The 21,354-nt window shown below is 37.9% G+C and overlaps 1 protein-coding gene across 1 annotated transcript; it reads right to left on the reverse strand.

Annotated features, from left to right (window-relative positions):
• Positions 1-905: 905 nt before the first annotated feature.
• On the reverse strand, positions 906-21,341 carry rabl3 (RAB, member of RAS oncogene family-like 3). The gene is made up of 8 exons (XM_072585291.1): positions 21,111-21,341; positions 16,083-16,174; positions 13,257-13,386; positions 11,909-12,023; positions 10,945-11,095; positions 9,821-9,892; positions 6,331-6,369; positions 906-3,531 (listed from the first exon to the last, which is right to left on the reverse strand). The coding sequence occupies exons 1-8, from the start codon at positions 21,154-21,156 to the stop codon at positions 3,463-3,465; spliced, it is 714 nt and encodes a 237-aa protein (XP_072441392.1). The 5' UTR covers positions 21,157-21,341; the 3' UTR covers positions 906-3,462.
• Between the last annotated feature and the right edge of the window lie 13 nt (positions 21,342-21,354).

Genomic DNA, 21,354 nt, shown 5'->3' on the forward strand with positions numbered 1-21,354 from the left:
ATTCGATAAGATTATGGATGATCTGACTGTGGCCTAATTCCACTTTCCTATCCCTTTAGATTAGATTAGATTACTTACAGTGTGGAAACAGGCCCTTCGGCCCAACAAGTCCACACCGCCCCGCCGAAGCGCAACCCACCCATACCCCTACCTTTACCCCTTACCTAACACTACGGGCAATTTAGCATGGCCAATTCACCTGACCTGCACATCTTTGGACTGTGGGAGGAAACCGGAGCACCCGGAGGAAACCCACGCAGACACGGGGAGAACGTGCAAACTCCACACAGTTAGTCGCCTGAGGCGGGAATTGAACCCGGATCTCTGGCGCTGTGAGGCAGCAGTGCTAACCACTGTGCCACCGTGCTGCCCTTCCTTGCAGATCGACCCCAAATGAGATCTAGCCACCTTCATCTTTTAGGTGATTTTGAAGTTCTCATATTATTGGTATCTCTAGATTTAACTATGATCTGTTTGTACACTGCTTTGAGAATTACCTGCTTCTGTTGCATGCAAATCTTCTAAGATTGGTTCAGACTAAATTAGGAGAAAGTGAGGACGGCAGATGCTGGAGATCAGAGAGTCGGGTGTGGTGCTGGAAAAGCGCAGCAGGTCAGGCAGCATCCAAGGAGCAGGAGAATCGACGTTTCGGGCATAAGCCGTTCAGAAATGATTAAGAGCTTATGCTCTTCGGATGCTGCCTGACCTGCTGTGCTTTTCCAGCACCATATTCTCAACTCAGACCAAATTAGTATGGCCCAAATCAGCTTCCAGTAGTCTTAATTCATTGTTTATCACTTTCTGTCAAATCAGATTTCAGAAAAATGGCTAATCAATTTATCAATACTGGTTTGCATCTAGTATATTAGAAATAATAAAATACAAATGACTTATCTAGTTCATAGTTGAGGTTAGTAAGTTTAATTTTAATGTCAGTTCAGAAACCAACGAACTGGTGTTTTGCAGCTGCTTTGGTCTCATTCCTCTGAGAATACCAGGTTCAACAAAAATATAATGCTGTAAGAACAAAGCAGTCATTTCATGCTTCTGTTGGCAATGCTTTCTCAACTGTTAACGTAGACATGATTAAAATTCACTTTCCCGCCTGGTCACAAGTAAAGCAGAGGGCATGAAGGAGAAACACGGGGAGCATCATATTAATATCTGATCATTGCCTAAACAATATTCAAAGCTGTATGGCAGTTGCTTTGTCCTGCTGGCTGACCTAGGAATGTTTGATACTAATAACTGGGTAGCTAAAATGGAAAATGATTCATCCCCCAGTGTATAAATACACACAAACACTCTAGCTATTTGTTGGAGAAATGAACCTGATTTGTTTCAAATGAGTATATTTTGCAGATTTAAAACCATATAAATTTCAAGTTAGCAACTTAGCTTTTCAAGAAGTTTAATTATAGAACTCCAGAATGTGCATTACAAACAATAGTTAATAAATAATTTTCTTACAATGTGCTGTTAGAAAACAGCATCAAGTTTTAATTTTCTTTTCTATAAACCATAACTCAAAAATCATACTCCAGATTTAGAAATAGAATAAATCTCAATTCCACACTGTGCATTCTAAGAGATTTCTAGAGGTATTATAAACAAATTTACAATATATATTTATGCCTGGTTTTGTAAGAGAAAGGGAAAACTTTAGAAACCATACATAGTCAACAAAAAAAACTGCACCATCAGTTTATCCAATTACAACAGATACACAGGATCTCTTAAATTTTGAATTGTTGGTATGAACTTCAAAACATAGGCATCCAAATATTACTTCTATACTTAAGCAGCCACTACAAGATGTTTTGGAGTTTGTTATATTAAACATTGGACAATTAAAGTTATTCAAAGTAAAGGAGAACCTGCATAGACACAACAGGCCAGATGGCGTCCTTGTGTGGTATAACAATTCTATTGTCAAAATATTTCTCCACCAGTTTTAGTCACAGGAATAGATAGTTAAAATCAGTTTTGGGAAAGAAATCATGACAAGCATGGAGAAGATCCTTCAATAATACCATACTAATAATCCAGTTCTGATGGGGATTGGGATAATATCCATCCTCCAAATACCTTTAGGCAATGATGGAGGTACAGTAATTGGGAAAAGCAGCGGAAAATATACAATTGCAAAGTTCAAAGAAATTCATCGGTTTTTCCTTTGTTTTTGAAATTTTCAAAACGCTAAATAATGGCTAAAGATACTAACCTACAGGCCGTTTAATCACTGACAATTTGTAAACATAATATTGAAGACATTGTTACTCAGAAAGAGCAATTACTCCAGATGATGCTGTGCTCCATGTCTAAGAAGGTAGTTAGCTGATTAAGTGATTGTCTATTGCCGAAGGCAAGATTTAAAACTATATTTGTGCACATGTTTACATACAGCATGCTTCAAATAATATTGAATCCACCACTCTAAAAAGCTTTGGTTGCTTATTAGAGATCTCTAATAAATGTTTACCCCTTTTTTCAGCCTGCAAACACCTGAGGAACATGTATTTTGAGTGTCACTGGTCCCTGGGAATTATGACTGAAGAGGTCTCAAGACAATTCTGGATAAATACAGAAACAGTTTCAGGCAGATACTTCCAGAACCGCATTAATTTTTGCAAATTTAACTTAAGGTAGCTATACGTGAAAAGGATCGGAACAGTTAACTTGGTGCTCTTCGCATTTGTGTAACTTCATAAAAGCTTCCAGAGCTCAATTTAACTTGAATAATTTGAATACGACCTTTATACTGCATATAATTTCATACTGCTGTTCGTTTGATTGTTAAAATGTTCTCACCATATCAACACATACAATATTTCAAGGACAAGTGTAATTTACAGATTGAAGGGGATACTTGAAACATGCACCTTTTCAGCAATATAGTGAAGAATTCAAATAATGCAAGATAGTTTTGCTGAAAAACATAACATTTGTCAATGCTTTTCATCCTGCACTCATCAGAATATTCACAAGATCACCAATATATGGGGGGGGGGGGGGAAAAGAGGGGATAACACATTATACTGAATTAGCAGAAACTACCAATTGGTTAGCAAATGAATGACTCTGATTGGTAGATGTTGTGCCATGGAGATGCACGCATTAGATGATGATTGACAGTTAACTGTCAAACCTTGTTTTAAATTTAAATCAAGCAGTTTGATTCTGGTCAATGCATTGCCGTCCCAGGGCAATGACAAAAAGCTTCAAAAATGCCTTCTTTCAGCAAGACCTGATTTCTGTGCCAACAAATGTATGAAAGCATACTTATGTTTCAACTATCCTCATATTGCTTAATTTTCATTGTCTTTTATAAAAAGCAAAAGTAGTAAACCATTCCTTAAAGAAAATTCTCTCCCAAATATTTAACTATACAATAAGTGTGAGATGTTAGGAGCTGAGCAGAAGGCATTTGCTGTTACACTTGCAAATTACTGACAATTATGCTCAATCGTAATGAAGAGTCTTCAAAGTGCCTGCTGTTCCAAATCGCTTTCTGTCTGCAAAACCAGGAATCTGAAAAAATACATTTTTAAAAAAATTATAATTGCAGTACTCTCCTGGTTTCTGTCCACTTTGAATTCAGTTGCCAATTTCAATTATTAAAACTGAACTTCCTCTGACATGACCAAGAAGAAACAAACATTCAGTAATGCAGAGGCTTCTGTTTCATGCAATCTTATCTATTGGCAAAGAAAGATTTTCCTCTTTAAGTAACTTTGGGTTGAATAATTCAGTTCTGGTGAGGCACTGGCACTGTTCAAGTGTGAACCACACCAGTGCAAGAATGAGCTGAACTTGTCTGATAAGTCAAGACATTTTCATGATAAACCAGGAACACCAGCAGGATGGGAAGTGAAACACAAAGGCTGATTTTTGAGTATTGTCTGTTTTTCCACTGAGGGAAGGTGTAGGAAGCATGAGTGGGAAGAAACCCACTGCACTAAAACACTGCCTTTAATGACCTCAGGACATCTTGATGCACTTTACATGAAGTCACTGATGCAGAGAACGTAGCATCAATTTATTTAAGACAAGCTCCCATAATGCCCATCTTTGTTTAAATGATTATGATTGAGATATAGGCTAGGACATCAAACAGAACTCTCCTGCTCCTAAGGAAGATTGTCACTATAGTACTATGGCAGCAAACAGGCAAATTTTCTAGGCACAAATGTCAAAAAGAAAAACACAGTAATTAGAGTAAATAAAATAGAGCCCTGCTTATACCATGATTAATATTCAACACACTTTCCTTCATAGTTTAACCTTTGATCTGATAAAGTACTTCATATTTTCTGCAGTCAGTACAGCATTCAGTAAGACAGAGCAACATGTCAAGGGTTTCCTGATAAATACTTGCATCTTGATACATTCAGCAAGCTATTGGATATGTGAAAGTATATGCTGGTTCACAGGAGTAATCAGTCTAATTAAATTCAAGCCAAATTCCTCAAATTATGAGGCAGCTTTCAATTAAGTTCAATGAACCTTGCCAGTGGTTTCTATGCCGATTCCCTGAACTCTGGCTTCCTTCACTGGGAATTTTGCTGATTACCCAAGGGCAGTATATATATATAAAACACATTATTTGCCTGTCTAGATAGAAGCAAAATCATTTGTAATAAAGTAAGTAATGTTTTGCTGAATTAAAAGGGCCAAGATGCAAAAAACACCATAGAGATAGGACAAAAAAACCAAATCACCATTGTTGAAAGTTAATAATTGTTTGATTATGATCAAATCAATCACATAAATAATATATTGGTTTAGTTGCTGAGAAGGTTGGAGGGCTAATTTACTTAGGAAATTGTAGCTTTCCTGAGCTGTTGATTAAACATATGTGATTACCACTCTTATCAAGTTAATGATCAACAAAAGCATTGTTGAGCTGCTCATAATTATAGAGGAAAGTGAGGACTGCAGATGCTGGAGAGTCAGAGTCAAAAAGTGTGGTGCAGGAAAGGCACAGCAGGTCAGGCAGCATCTGAGGAGCAGGAGAATTGACATTTCAGGAATAAGCCCTTCATTCTTGGTCAAGGGCTTGTGCCCGAAACGTTGATTCTCCTGCTCCTCGGATGCTGTCTGACCTGTTGTGCTTTTCCAGCGCCACACTTTTCGACACTGTTCATGATTACAGCAAAACGTAGTTATATTAAGATAAGCTTATTATACAAAGTAGAAAAATCATAACATGTTGCAAGAAAGAATATTCTGATACAGGAGTTTAGGAATATTGCTGGGGCATAGGACTGTCTGCTTTGCATCTAACCTGTGAGTGCCGCACTAGCAGTAATGTACTATAGTTCTATAATGTTGCAATTTAAGTTTCAGGAATTTTCATCCAATAAACAATTTCATATTGGTTAGAAAGTAGGGAGAGAGAGATGGGGGGGGGGATGAAGGTAAGAATGACAGGGAAAGAATGGTGCTCTATTGTTGACTTTAAAACAAAGAAAAACCTAAAATAAATTATTTTATTTTAGCATTCAAAATTTCTTTGCACAGTATAGCTTTCTGGCTCTTTGTTTTTCAGACATGCATTGATATCCAGCTAGACGGACTGACAAATTGCAGGATTCCCCAAGTTACTGCTGGGCACAGGCAAAACTATTTACTGACTTTAATCAAGTAAATTACAGAAGAGCTGATAAAGTATCAGGAAATGCAGACAGAACCTGCATTTGTATAGCAACTTATCCTCATCAGGAGGTTCAAAAGTGCTTCACAAGTAAATTACTTGACAAGTACTATGGTGTATATAAAACCAGCTGCCAATCTGCATGTAAGATTCTGCAAATGGCAAATGAGTAGAGTGACCAATTACTTGAAAAAAATGGATGATAGCTAGTATACCTAAAACATAGATTTTATTTGAAAAGTGGCACAGGGTCTTTTCATGCACTTGAACAGGTAGACTTGGATTCATACCTTAACTGACAGAAGTTACTGTAAGAGTGCAACCTTCATTAAGCACTGAAATGTAAGTGTAGATTATATGCTCAAAACCTGAATCATGCACTTAACAATATTCTAGCACGTAGTTAAATACGTGACTGGGCATGCCAAAGCATAGAATGTGACCTAGCACTGGATGCTATTCAGAAACTGAGGTACACTGCTGAAGCTTGCTCTGAAAGACTATGCTGAGCAGATTGGTTTGATCCTGGGGTTGGTACTGATTGTTTTTCAAATTCCCGTATTTTATTTGCTAGAATTACTTATTTGGCTGAACCACTATACTGGGGAGGAAATAAAGCAGGTAGAGTCTGGCTTGGCAGAGAATACAGTATAAACCTTAAAAGGTGTACAAACCTGGTTACCGTCACGTGAAAAATATCTCCTTTCTATTACCTGAAAATATGAAACACAGCAATTAAAATTACACATGACAATGATAAATGGAAATATGAAATGGAGGCAATAATGTGCTTCAATCACTTGAGAAAAAAAAGAGATGCAGCATTATGTGACAGCTTCAGAAAATTGTTTGCAGTGTGTGATTAAATTATTCATTACTTATATAGACACTTATCCTCACGATACTGTTTCTCCCAGAAAGAAACACATTTTTCATTACAGTGCATTGAACACCGCAAATGATTTGATGCAGAATTACAAATTGTAACAAATCCTACAAATTTGCATATTCATTTTAACATTACATCATTGCGACAGTGAAATTCAGAGACAGGAATAATAACAGATCACTGATCATAATGACTAACATCCAGATTATTAATACAAAATGGGGCATTTCCATAAATGTAATGAAAAGGAATTTCATACAGCTATTAAAAAATCAAACTTTTACTTTTGAAAAACATTTTACTTCCATCTTAACCTAATCAAATCATTTGTTTCACGAGCTGAAAACCTAAAATTAAATGAAATTGCTGCATGGTTAATCCAATGACACATTGCCCATACTATGTATTTATTGAAACTGGCTGCAAGATAGATGTTCCCAGTCATACCACATGATCGCATGGCTACTATAAGGCAGGAGGTACATTGGTATAGTATACGCATCTATCCCAAACACCACCTTTTTCATATAACAAACCATTTGGATGTATTATCGTTTGCATTTATAGTTATCCAAGTTACCAGCAAAGCAGTGCTCTCATACAACAAAAACGCTTTCAGAATGTTGTTGCCATTGGACCTGTTGATGGGGTTATATGGACCTCAAGGACAAATATATGTTCCTGAATGATCACCTGCATTCAAGGTACAGCTGCTCAAGTTTTGCATATGCACCTGCAATTTCTAGTATACCTGGTCATTCACTTCCATCAAGTACAACTGTGGTGGCAATACTCTACACTGGCCCAAACTGCCACTGGAGCTGACTCTTGTTGAGAGCATTGAAGGTTTAACACTGGCTCCCTCATGATCAAATCTGACCATGATTTTGTCAAAATGAAATTTCGCTTTTTGCTGTTTCACCTTGATTTTGTCACTCACATTTGCTACTAATTCTGGTTCCAGTAGATTTAATGCTATTGAAAGAGCAATTGAGATGCTACGTGACAATAATCTTTATACTGGATTACCTTACATGCTTTCAGTAGTTACATTTATCGACTGGAGGATTGCCTTGTATACATGTGTGCTGGATTTGCTCAATTTCCTTGATTCATTTGGTGCTTTCATTGCTGCCTTTCCATTTGACTTGGGATGATGTGGAGATGAAATATCCTGTTGAATTTCCCAAACCATTATGAAGTGGCTGAATTCTTCATTTGTGAACTGAGGTCTACTGATGTTCATCACAATGTTAGGAATGTTGCAACAGCTAAAGATGCTTTCAGGTATTCTACAATCTTACCAATGCTTGTTAAAGTCAGGTGGCCCACCTCCCAGTTGTCAGAATAGCTGTATAAGGTCATAGATAATCAGTCTCTAAGAGTAAACAAATCAACTTCCAGCTTCATCTATCATTTGTCTGAGATGTCCTATGGCATCAGCTGCTCTATACTATATTTAGCTTGGTACTGAGTGCAAACAGTTCACTGGCTGATATGGTGCTGGATTTAATTGCTATGTTTGGCTAGTAGTGTACATTTCTTGACTCAATTCCTTGGTGGCTTGCATGGATGCACTTTATAATGTCTTCTTTCAACTCCTTAGGATTCCTTTATACACCGTTTTGAGTTATCAGTCATCGGTTGATGCCCAATGATATTCCTATCACCATAGGAGTGCCCTTGATGGTCACCATTTCATCATTATATCGAGTCGTACATGGCGAATGGACAGTTTATAGTGTGTGGCTGCATCCTTTGCTTTTTCCTAACGGATTGCTGCTCTTGGCAACATATCTTATTAACACAGCAATATACAACTGTTTCCTTTGCTTATATGTAACATCGAGATGATATTTCTGAAATAGGAGTAGTATTCTTTGCAGATACTTTGCAGGCAGTAGCAACATGAGAAAAATGATTTGAAATAGCTTATGGTTGGGCTTAACTGTCATTCTGTCTAACAGGTTTTCATGAAAATGTTCACAAACAAAAGACAATGACACTCTTGATCACAGAGTAGTATTATTCCATTTGTGTTAACATCCTCTAAGCAAATGCAACCAGTTGTTGCTGCTTTGGGACAATTCGACTCCTGTCTCACTGGCGCAACATTGCAGGATGACTTCTTCATTTAGATTATAGAATTTCAAGATTGGCACAGTCACCTTTAATTGTTTGATATTAGTGAAAACAACTTCTAATGTCCTAATACTACTGGCAGTGAGTTTGCATGATGGTTCACACTCAGATGACAAATTAGGTAAGAATATTGGTAAATAGCTGATTAAGACAAACTATCGCAGTGCTATTACATCTGTTGGTTACAGCATCATTACTAGAGCTCTCACTGTTTTGGAATTTGAGTGAAGATCTTTCACTGTCAGTATATGAGCTATGTACTAGACTTCATTTGCAAATTTTTCTCGTTCAACTTCAGACTCACCTGACACCTATGGCTAGCAGTCATGCTAGACTTTGGTTGTGGTCAGTGGCTCCACATTCATAAATTAGAACCTTATCAATTATAGTTTGCACAATGTGGGAAGCTCCCATAAGGTAATTTCAATCTTACAACAAGTAACTCACCTCAAATTTCTAAAGCCTGTTCATCATTTACAAAGCACAAGTCAGGAGTGTGATGGAATACTCTGCAGTTACCTCATGTGTGCAGCTTCAACAATACTCAAGAATTTGACACCATCCAGGTCAAAACAGCCTGTTTGACAGGTACCACATTCACAATATTTACTGTCTCCATCATTGACACTTAGTTCTAGTGGTATGTGCTAACTTCAAGATGTACTGCAGAAATTCACAAAGTGTCCTTTGACAGCACTTTCCAAACTTACAACCACTACCACCGAGAAGCACAAGAGCAGTAGATACATGGGAACACCATCACTGCAAGTACCCCTCCATGCCACTCACCATCTTGACTTGGAAATATATCTCTATTTGTCCATATCACTGAATCAGTCCTGGAAACCCCACCATCATAGCACCATGACTGCCTACAACAAATGGTCTGCAGTAGTTCAAAGCAGTTTGTGACCATCTTCTCAAGAGCAACTAGGGACGGCTAAGAAATGTTTACCCTGACAGCAGCACCTACATCATGAAGGAAAAAAATATGGTTCTTAGGGCTGAGACTTCCTAAAGAATATGAATAACTTCATTGGAATGTCCAGCAAATAATAACGGCTCAACAAGCATTGATGCATTAAATAGGAACTATGAAATTAGTTCCAGCAAGAACTGGGAAAGAAACTTACTTTATCAAAAAAGCGGCTCAGTTTCACAGCATTAGAAGAACCTGCAGCCAAATACCGTGGATTGGTACAATCCTAAAACAAATAGTAGGAAATACATGAATATAACAGCAGTCCAACAGTAATAATTTAAGTAAAACCAAAGTACTTTGGATGCTAGAAATTTAAAGTAAAAACAAAACAAAGTAAAACATGACAGGCTTAGCAACATCTGTGGAGAGAGAAACCATAATGTTTCTAGTCAGCGACCTTTAATCAAGCTTCTCATGCAAGGTTAACAGACCCGAAACATTAACTCTGTCTCTTTGTCTCCACTGATTCTGCCAGCAATTAATTATCCAACTTTATACAAGTTAGTTTACATTATATTCTCACTTCTCACTTTAATAACACTATTTTTTTTTCGGGAGCACTTAGAGAGTAGCTATAGTTCTTTACCACTTCTTTTAAAAAAAACTATTTTGATCATAGTATATTAATTCAACAGATGCAAAAACACATTTCTATATGAAATTGCTGACAACTACAATGTCCTGATGCAATCCAGCATGTGATACTGAGTTTTCTTGAATGATATAGGCCCATGGTTAGCTGATTTCAACTGGGACAACAGCAAGGTCTGTAAAGTTGGCCTCAGTCAGAGGAAGAGTAAACAAAATCAAGCAGGGTATCTAATACAAAACACAATGCTGGGAAATATATAGATGGCCAGGAGCAGGCAGGTGGGACTAGTTTAGTTTGGGATTATGTTTGGCATGAACCAGTTGGACCAAACTGTCTGTTTCTGTGCTGTATGACCCTATGACACTTCCCTGAAATGCATTTTTATTTTATTAGTGTTATAAATTTTAGATTTGAAATCATTTACTGTAATGAAAGCCTTTATTAAGAAATCAAACACAACTCTAATCTTTACACCATATCAGAGCACTCTCATTCCAATTTCTTAACTGAAGACCTAACAAACTATTTACAGCTTTCTTGGACACAATGTCAGAGACCCAATTTAATCTAACCCATCCGTTACTATATCATAATTACATGATTTTGTTAAACATAGAATCATGGAATACATTTTTATCTTCACTCCTATAAGAATCTGAATCAAAAGCATAAAAAGGACACACCAGATTAATTTCTTCAGCATTGAAATCTTCTGCCAAGAATGCAGTCCTTGTCAAAACTTCATTCCTTTTAGTTTCATGAATTTGGTCCAACTTAGTACCAATGACCAATAATGGAATCTGATTATCTGCAAACTGTTCACGATCATAGTCCCTTTGAAAACAAAAGATAAAATTTTGACTTCTATATGACTCATGTAAACTTGAAACTATAAAATTAAAAAACTAATTTGATGCTGAGTAAAAACTGTGAAAGGATTACATTCAGCTTTTCCCACATCCCACACTGGTTCAACTTTACTTTCATATATGACTGAGTGCACTTTTATCTATCCAATGATTGCACTTCTTATTTTAATTCGCCAGCTGACGACAAGTCCCTTCTTCCAACACTCTACACTGGCTGTAGATTCCTCTAATGTATGGTTACTCACTTTATATCCCCCTTCAACACAAATCACCTTCCAATCTAGTCTCTGCAATAATAAATAGTTTCCATGCCTCAACCTCCATAGCTCCACTGATCAGAATCACTTCTGTCATCGTTTGCTCAGTTGTCTGAATTTTCTTATCATTGGCAATCCTCATCCTTTTGCAGGATTTCCTAGGCAAGGGATGTAATTCCCTTAGGCACTGTCCTCTCTCCATTCATGTTTCCTCCTCCTACTCATGCTTCCCTTTTTCCCCAATTCCATATCCTCAATTCCATTCTGCCTTCCCAACCTCTCCCCTCAAACAGATTCCAGATTCCCCCAAATCCAACTGACCTGAAAATAACTAATGTAACTGTGATTATCCATATGCAAAGCAAGATCAACCTAGGATTTATTAGGTTACTCCTTATCAAGCTGTAGTTTAATTCAACAGTACACTTAAACTCTTAAAGTCATCAAAAAGAATTATTTCAGTAGATCTACTGATTTTGCTTGAAGAACAGAGAGAGATTATAACAGAAATAGCAACCTACCCATTCGTCACTATAACTCCAGTAGGAGAGGAATCCTTATTTAAAGCTTCTAATGACCATCTGTAGAGATTCTGGGATGACTTTTTATTTGTACAGTCGTGCACTAATATTACACCTACAAAAACCAAAAAAGATAAAACATCAAAACCCTTCTGCTAATTAAACCAAACACACAGAAAAACAGACCTCGCCTTGTAATCTGTTAAAGTATGACTATTTAACAAAAAATATTAATTTATTCTTTAACTCTAAAAGTGAACATTAATTAACAAGTATTTACAACTCTAAGTGTCCTTTCTCTTAAAAGGTTTATTATCCACCTCTAACTCTATAACAAGATCCTAATTCAATAAAACCCCTATTAAAATTTACAGCAACTTAATTTTCAAAACCAGATAGCAGGTTTCAAAACCAGACAGTGGCTGTCGTCTCTGGTGTCAATCTTCCTCTGTTTATAGATCTCCCTGGGTCGTCTTCGGTCTTCTGCTGCAAAGATGTTTCATATGAGAAAGGTACCTTTGACAGAGTGTGGTGAATAGCAGTCTTTCAATGGCAATTGGTGCTCTTTCTAGCTAACTGTCCAAAATGCCTGCTGTTGTTATACCTAAATATCAGATTGTCTCATTCGTTCGACGTTGTCAAAACAGTAAAACTCAAATTCAACTGGGTTTCAGTATCTTGGGGCATAATTTACCTGATTGGTTAAATTCAAACTGCTGTGAAAACAACTGAGGTATCTAGGTTACAGCAAAATATTACATCTTTCAATTATCCAGCATATTCTGTGACTGCTAGTTAGTCACATGACAGATGCTTGCCAGCTTTCACACTCTCACAGGTACAGTACATGCCTTCAACTTCATAACAATAAAAAAAAAGGGCTAGGTTGGAGTTAGATGAAAATATTTCAAAACATTGATATAACTGAATGGTTCATAACATATTTCAGGACAAAAGAAAGCAGTCCTAATTTGAACCAACATCTAAAACAGATTTGACTCCAAAATATATAGTAAAGGTCCATTTATAGCCAATTTCAAAATAACAAAATAATTGCATCACTAAAGGATTTGTACAATAGGGCTGAAATGTAACAAATTGGAGTTTCCATCTGGTATTGATGGAAACTTTTGGTCTAAAATACAACTGGTTCACCAGAATCCACATATTAATTTGAACATTTTTAGTTAAAGATAACATCAAGGATTTGATGGACAATATTGCTTCTTTGGTGAATATCCTATAATTTTAAGACAAACAGTTTATGCAGCACAATGCAGATTAATAGAAGATTGAGGTTACACATAATTACAGACAAAAGTACAAAAAGCAAAACTTGCTTCCATACCATTCACAGAGTTGTAAAACACAGCTCTAGTGCTTTTAATACTGCTGGCATTGCCCACAGATCCACCAACATCCCAAAGTTCAATGTAATAGGTTTTCTCAGCTGGAGTGCCTTCTTTATAATCATGAACCTGAGTTATAGAAAGAGAATAAAATGTATACAAACTCCATAAAAGTCACCAATTTCTAGATCTGAAAAGAATTCATTAAAATCAGCTAATATAACTAGCTTCATAACCACAAAATACTTTTTAATGAATATTCCATGAAAACATGATACAGTCCAGGTATAGTAACATTTGATAGTACGTCACCATTCTGAGGAAACAATTCTTAAAAAATGACAGTAAAATAATTATATAAAAATCTTAGCAGATTTTGAAAAATTTGACAAACATCTGTCCTTAAATACAGAGCTGGCAAAGGATCAGAGGATTGCAAATGTTACATACACTTATTCAAAACAGGGGAGAAGAACAAACTTGGCTATTATGGGCCAGATTAACAATTGATGGTAGGGAAACTTTAAAAGTATCCAGGATTAAGTTAATTCCACCTGAACAAGCATGGATTAATGAAGGAGCTCCATCACAAAGGACAAGATATGTCTGACTGACTAAATTAGTATCCTTGTGAAGATAACAGAGAGGAAAAATAAAGCAAGTGAAGTTAATATTGTATAAATGGGCTTTCAACAAATTTTTGTTGATATATCAAAGATTAGCATACAAAAAGTCTGTCTTCACTTCTAATTCTGCAACTGACTTTCAAAATATGGGTTTCCTTAGAGGTCCCTCCCTTTAGCCAAAGCTAAGCAAATCTTACAACTTTGCTTAAGCTGTCATGATCATGGTCTTCTCAATTTGAACATGAGCTCCTTCTGCATTTTGTGCGGTGAACAATAACAACATGCTGCCCTCTCTTTTCTCTTTCTTGGATCTTTGCAGACTGACCTTCTTTGAGGGGTTAAGTGATACTTAGGGAGAATCTGCCACCCAATCCTACAATGGCTTCCAAAGGACTCTTCCCCTCTCAGGAGGCAGCATGTGGCTCAGTGGTTAGCACTGCTGCTTCACAGCACCAGGCACCCCGGTTCGATTCAAGCTTCGGGAGACTATCTGTGTGGAGTTTGCACATTCTCCCCGTGTCTGCGTGGGTTTCCTCTGGGTGTTCCAGTTTCCTCCCACAATCCAAAGGTGAATCGGCCATGCTAAATTGCCCACTGTGTTAGGTGCATTAGTCAGGGGTAAATATAGGGTGGGGGATTGGGTCTGGGTGGGTTACTCTTCGGAGGGTCGGTGTGGACTTGTTGGGCTAAAGAGCCTGTTTTCATACTGTAGGGGATCTAATCTAATCCTCTGAAGTCCATCTTCATGGGAAAGTGAATCATATGGATCTTGTGTCGAAGTAGACATGCTGAGTAACTATCTTATGGACCTCAACTCTATTTGATGTTGGGAATTAAATAGATAATTTAAAGTATAATCATTTATGACACCTGACATTCTAAACAATACCCCTGTTTCCATGTATCTTGGAGACCAAAAAGCTATCTGCCTTCAGCAAAACAGTTGAGGAGCTCAGGTCATTGTACCTTCTTCCTAGTAAAACAACCTAGTCCCTCAGTTAATCTTTAACAAATAAGCTACCAGGCTTCTCGTTAGCAGAGTTCAGAACAAGTTACATGGCCTCTTTCATTCCTCCAATTTACCCTAAGTTAAAGACAGCCCCAAAACATTACAACAAAACATTAGAAAACTTTGAATTTGTAACAGCTCTCTTTCTTTGTTCTTTTAGTCCTTCTCTCCAAGTCATTCCTTGCTGAATGCTAGCTTTTGACAGTCTCCACCACCAAGTGTTATGTATTGAGATGCTTCCAAGTTCAACAAACTGCTACTCAAACATTAACTACTTGATTAGTTTAAAAGGTATTTCTCTCTGTAGTATTCAGGTATGCATACATTCTGCATATGCCACATTTCAATGTTTCAACTATTTTTAGAAGAGTGTGCTTCTTTATCTTTCTAAAAGAGTTTTGTATCTCAAGTCTAGCTTTTCTTCCATTGATTTCTAGATAATTATATGTAAGCTGTTTTACGTGAGTAAGACTTGTTAGACCTTGACAGCAAACAAAACCCTTCACTTACGTTTACTGCCCTCTAAACAATCTAATTTCTGAATTCAAACTGAGAATGAGTCATGTTAGGGAATATTTCCAACATTCATCCACACGTTTACTCCAAGTTGGCAAATGAAACCTGAGCCAAGAACATTCCCATTATAAATGTTTTCTTTCTCTCTTCATTCACGGGATGAGAGGATCTCTGGTCAGGCCAGCATTTATTGCCCAGGGGTCTGGCTCCTGACAGAATAGTCGATTTTTCTGCTCCTTGGATGCTGCTTGACCTTCTTTTTCTTGCACCATTCTAATGTGCAGCATCTTTCGCTCAGTTGTGAGTCAACCTAAGGATGGCAGTTTCCTTCTTTAAAAGGACATTAGTGAACCAGATATGTTTTTCCGATAATGGATTCATGGTCATCATTGCACTTAATTCCAGATGTTTTAAAACAAACTCAAATTCAAATTCTACCAACTGGCATGGCAGGATTTAAACATTATCTGAGTCTCTAGTTTAACAGTCCACTAGGCCACTGCCTCGTCTTATGCAATCAGTCAGTCAGTGAGAATGCACACCTGCATCCAGGACATGTGAATCAAGGCAGTTTTCTTTGTTAAAAAGAGTTAAGCCTGTGAACCAATAACTTACTTGAAAAAAAAAATCAACTTTCAAATTTATGAGCAAACTCTGTCCTCTCTCAGACGTACCCTCACATCAACTGAGCATCCAACTGTCCATGATGGATTTCCCAACACCTGGTTGTGGCACAATAAATGGACAAGAGATGACTTTCCAACTCCTGAAAAATTAACAGAGTTAATACTGAAATCAGAAGTCAAATAGTTCAGTCTATGGCGGTCAGAGTTATGTTTAACAATAGTGCTAGGTAATACTCTACCAACATTTCAATCAAGTGAAAACTTTTACTGACAAATGCAGTTAAAGGTGTAGAACAGACACTATCTCCAAATAAAACAATTATGAATACAGTTTTATTTCTTAAAAATAGGGGTAATTAACCAAGGATTCTTAGACAGCACATTCCAGGTTTATGACCACAACCATCTAGAAAGACTAGAACAGCAGATAGATAGGGAAAGATAAAGTCAACATTGTCCTAATGGATCATAGGCTGCTCTCTTCTTTACAGATGGATGACTCGTGGTGAGTTTAACCTGGTGACACCATGCTTCGGGGAGGTTGTGAAGATGAGATTTTCATGGTGACCTCAGCCAGTATGGGAATTAAACCTGTGCTGTTGGTGTCACAAACCAGATGTCGAGCCAACTAAACCAATGGGAAAACCATCACCATCTCACCATCCTGACGTGGAAATATATCGCTGATCCTGGAATTTACTCCCCAGTGGCATTATGGGGGTACCTATACACAAGGACTGCAGTCGTTCAGATGGCAATTTACTACCACTTTCTCAAGGGCAACAAGAGACGGGCAATAATTGCTGGCCCAGCCAGTGACACCAAATTCCTTGAATAAGGAAAAAGTATCCTTTATCGTCTTTAAGAAAAAGCAATCAACGCTCCTTATTGTTTGCTTCACCTGCATGTTTACTTTCAATGTCTTGAGAATAAGAACACCCTGGTCCCTTCAGATATCAGCACTCTCCAATCTCTTGCCATTTAAAAATATTCTGCATTTCTAATTTTCCCACAAAAATGAATAACTTCACATTTTCCTGCACTATATTCAACTGGACTTATCTTGCCCATCATTTAATGTTGAAATTAATTTTGCACCTCTTTGTATCCGGTCACATTCCATCTAGCTGTCTCATCACATTTGGAAATATTATTCAAAATTATTGTTTTGGATAGTACACAGATCAGATCCAAGTGTTGATCTTGGTACCCCACCAGTCATGGAACGGGTATGTTTCTGGAGTTCCCCCGCCCAAAACCCCATCTCGTTAGGTGCTTAATTGTTCACTAACATTTAAGGCTTGATATGGGAGGGCTGCAGAGCTTAGATCAGATCTGTTGATTGTGAGTTTGCAAAGCTCTGTTATTGCATGTTGCTTATGCTGTTTGGCACATAAGTAGTTCTATAACTTCACCAGGGTTGAAGTCTCACTTTTAGGTATACTTGAAGCTGTTCCTTGCACGTCATCCTCCATTACTTATTGAAGCAGGATTGACCCCTCTTAGCTTGACAATAATGGTAGAGGGGGGGATATTCTAGGCCACTTCGCCACAGATTGTGGAGTTGCATACAGCCCTAATGCTGATAACTCAATTGGTTGCCCTGTTTTATGTTGCTAGATCTGTTCAAAATCCATCTCACTTAATGTGCCAGTATTAAACAAAAGGTATTGTCAACGTAAAAGACTTTTGTCTCCTTTAGGACTGTGTATTAGTTGCTCGTACCAAGACTGCCATGGAAAATACATCTGTGACAGGTAATTTAGTGCAGATGAGGTCAAGTAAACATTTCCCTCACCACCAGCTGCAGACCTAGTTTTGCAGTTACATCCTCTAGGATTTAACCATCACTTTGTATTGGTGCTGCTGAATCACTCTTGTTGACAGGCATGCGAAGTGCAAATATTAAAACAAAAAAATGTAGATGATGGAAATCTGAAGCAAAAACAGAAATTGCTTGAGAAACTCAACACCATCAGGTAGCATCTGTGGAGAGAAAGCAGTGTTCATGTTTCAGGTCCAGCAATCCTCCTTCAGAAGTCTATGCTTATGCCTACCACATGAAGGACTTAGATTGGCGGGGAGAGGTTTAATTGGCAGGAGGTTTCTTTCCCATGTTTGACCTGATGCCATAAGACTTCATAGGGGTCTGGTCTTGCTTTTGAAGATTCCGACAGCATCCCCCACCCATCACTGTGTTGCCACATGTAGGCCAGATCAGGGAAGGATGTCAGATTACATTAGCCCCAAAATCTCACTGTTCTAATACTGGAAAGTAGTTATTGTGCTCATGTTTCTCCTCAATTACATCAAAGCAAGGGCTCTCAAACATTATAATGACCAAATAACATTTTTGGTGGCGTTTAAGAGGACTGGTTATCTCAGTGGACCAGATATAGCATGTTGTTCTGGACAGTGTCAACAGCACAATTTTGATTTTCTTTTTGGCTGAAGTAGAGGTGGGAACTGTCTCAGAGTGGAAGGCAGGGACAGTCACTTACAAAAACTACCAGGAAATCAGCTCAGAATGAACCATTAGGAGACACTGAACCATACACCTGCCGACTGGCTGAGCACACATGAATGAATGATATTGATTGAGCAATAATTTTTGGCCATAGCACAAGGAAAAGCTCCTAATTCTTTTTTCAACAGTGGATTTTCCTATGTTGATGTACAGCAGTACAGAAGCGTAAAGGTTTCAATTGAAAGTCTAAAGTTCTATCAATACCACAATCTCGTCTAAGGTTTTCTACTCAAGTTTTTGAAGTTGAACTTGAATCTTTGATTTTCTATTCACGATGCGTGTGCCAGGATTTGGCCAAGACGGATATCAGGGTTTAGTTATTTTAGTTTGTTGAAAAGGTACTGAATTTGAATACCATAAAACACTACATTGGTGAGAGATACTGGATTTTACTGTTGCTTCAGAATACCTCAAGATTTATCAACTTCCATGGTATTCAAGAATTCTTAAATCCTTACTATTAGATTATCCAGTTGTAAACAAATTAAACTCAGCTTCTCTTACATTATAGCACTGATCATAGTTCAGAATGCCACACGTTGTAAATGTTTTGGGATGGCAGGAGGTACATAAATATAATTATTTTCTCTTTGGTTCCAGATTAAGTTTATCAAATAAAAATAAGCTTCCACTGCATAACCCATTTAAGCAATTTGAAACATTGTACAACAATTCTTAACTGACTGTGAAGTACAAGTATATAACTTAAGCAAATTAGAGAATGCTCGAAAGATGAACATTCCTGATGAAGGGCTTTTGCCCAAAGTGTTGATTTTCCTGCTCCTCGGATGCTACCCGACCTGCTGTGCCTTCTTGACTTGAAAGATGTATGGCCTACTCCTAAAGTGTATATTCGTTAGATTTAAATATTTCCATATTGGACATAGAATTGCAGAAAATAGGTCAGGTTATAGAGCTAGTGTCATTAGAGTTGAACCTAATGTAGAAGATCTCAAACACAGAAAAGGATATGGTCAATCTTTGTGGATCATGAAGATCAGAAATTCATTTAAAAATGAATTTGCATTTATTGAAGAGTCAATTCTACTTCTAAAACAAAGTGAGAGAGCATGGCTCCTAAGATATATTTGAAAGACTTGTAAATGAGATATCATTCACAATATCAATATTCCAGCAATGGTACCAAGGGTTTAACAAGCAGTTCTGATATATTGATAACATAAGAGTCATTCTTGATTACTGGAAACACCACACTTTATTAAGAGTGCTTTTGACATTAGAGATTAGATAATAAAACAGAAAATATTGGAGAATCTTAGCTGGTCTGCCAGCGTGTGTGAATAGAGAAAGAGTTAACATTTTGAGTCCAATGTATTGTTTCAGAATTGAAGGAAACTGGAAAAGAGTCAGGTGGTATGCTGCAGAAAAAAGGAGCAAGGAAGAGCCAGTGGAATAAATAGTAAAGGTGCCCCAGGGTAAAAGACAAAGGGAGTGCTAATAGTAGAGAAGATTTATAGATGAACAGTACGTATTGATGGTCGCGGTTAATAGCAGAAATCAGGTCAGATCTACTTAGAGTAAATCCATGCCAGAGCAGACTTGGGAGTGGTAAATCAAAATGGAAGGTAAAGTTCATGGTCTGAAACTGGTGAATTCAATGTTGAATCCTGAAGGCTCCAAAGTGCTCAAGTGGAAAATATGGTGCTATTCCTTCAACTTGTGTTAAGTCTTACCGGAACACTGCAGCAAATCTAGGACAGAAATTTTAGCTTGAGGGGACAGTGCTGCATTGAAAACAAGCAACCAGAATGGTAGGACCATTCCTGTTGAAAAGATGGAGGTGTTTTAAAAAGTTACCTTGTCCACTCTTGGTCTCACAATTGTAAAGGAGATAGCAATGTGAAAAGTCATTACAGTAAACAGGTTCAAAGCAAGTACAAATAAATCGCTGGTCCACTGGGAAAGTGTGTTTCAGGACTTCGATAGTGAGGAAGGAAGAGGTAAAGGAATTAGTGTTACATCTGCAATTACATGCAAAAGGGGTCGTTAAGAGTGTTCCGAGTGAATGCTGACAAAAGAGGGGAAACAAAGATGTTTTTGGTAGAAGCATCTCATCAGAGGTGACGGATATAGCAGAAGGTGATGCTTTTCATGCAGAAGTGATGGGTGGTAGGAAGTGGAAAGTTAGGACTAGGGAAATCTGTTTGTTTTGGGAGTGAGGGGGAGGGGTGGAAGCAAAACTGCGGGAGACAGATTGGACATGTAGTCCTGATGAAGGGCTTTTGCCCGAAACGTCGATTTTACTGCTCCTCGGATGCTGCCTGAACTGCTGTGCTCTTCCAGCACCACTAATCCAGAAACAACTCAGGGCCTGTAACCCAGGAGCGAGGAATCTTTGATTAAGGAATAAGGAAAGCATTTTGAGTCACACTGGAGACATTTCTCTCTCCACAGTTGCTGCCAGATCGGAGTTTCTCCAGCACTTTTTGTTTTCATTAAAACATGTTTATTGCTTTGTTTGAGGATGTGCCACGTTGAGTCCCAGATCCAGGCCACTGTTAGAGAGTTAATGGAGTGTAAACCTTTACCTGAATCCCCCAAAACCAGCACCTTCACCCGCTCCAAGGACGCCATCGCACAAACACGTTCAACCCAGACCAACCCTCAGGTTACCGTTAAAAACTTTAAACAAATACTCGCTTGGGTATCTCTGGAGCAGAAGGTAATCGGTCAGCTTTCGCCAGCCGCCACCTGAACCTGACGACGGAGCTCCACCCGGAGCCAATCACCCACTGACCTCGGCCCACAACGGGCCCTGCGTACTGGCGTCAC

This window comes from Chiloscyllium punctatum, chromosome 15 (genome assembly GCF_047496795.1).
Source record: "Chiloscyllium punctatum isolate Juve2018m chromosome 15, sChiPun1.3, whole genome shotgun sequence".
Taxonomy (NCBI): domain Eukaryota; kingdom Metazoa; phylum Chordata; class Chondrichthyes; order Orectolobiformes; family Hemiscylliidae; genus Chiloscyllium; species Chiloscyllium punctatum.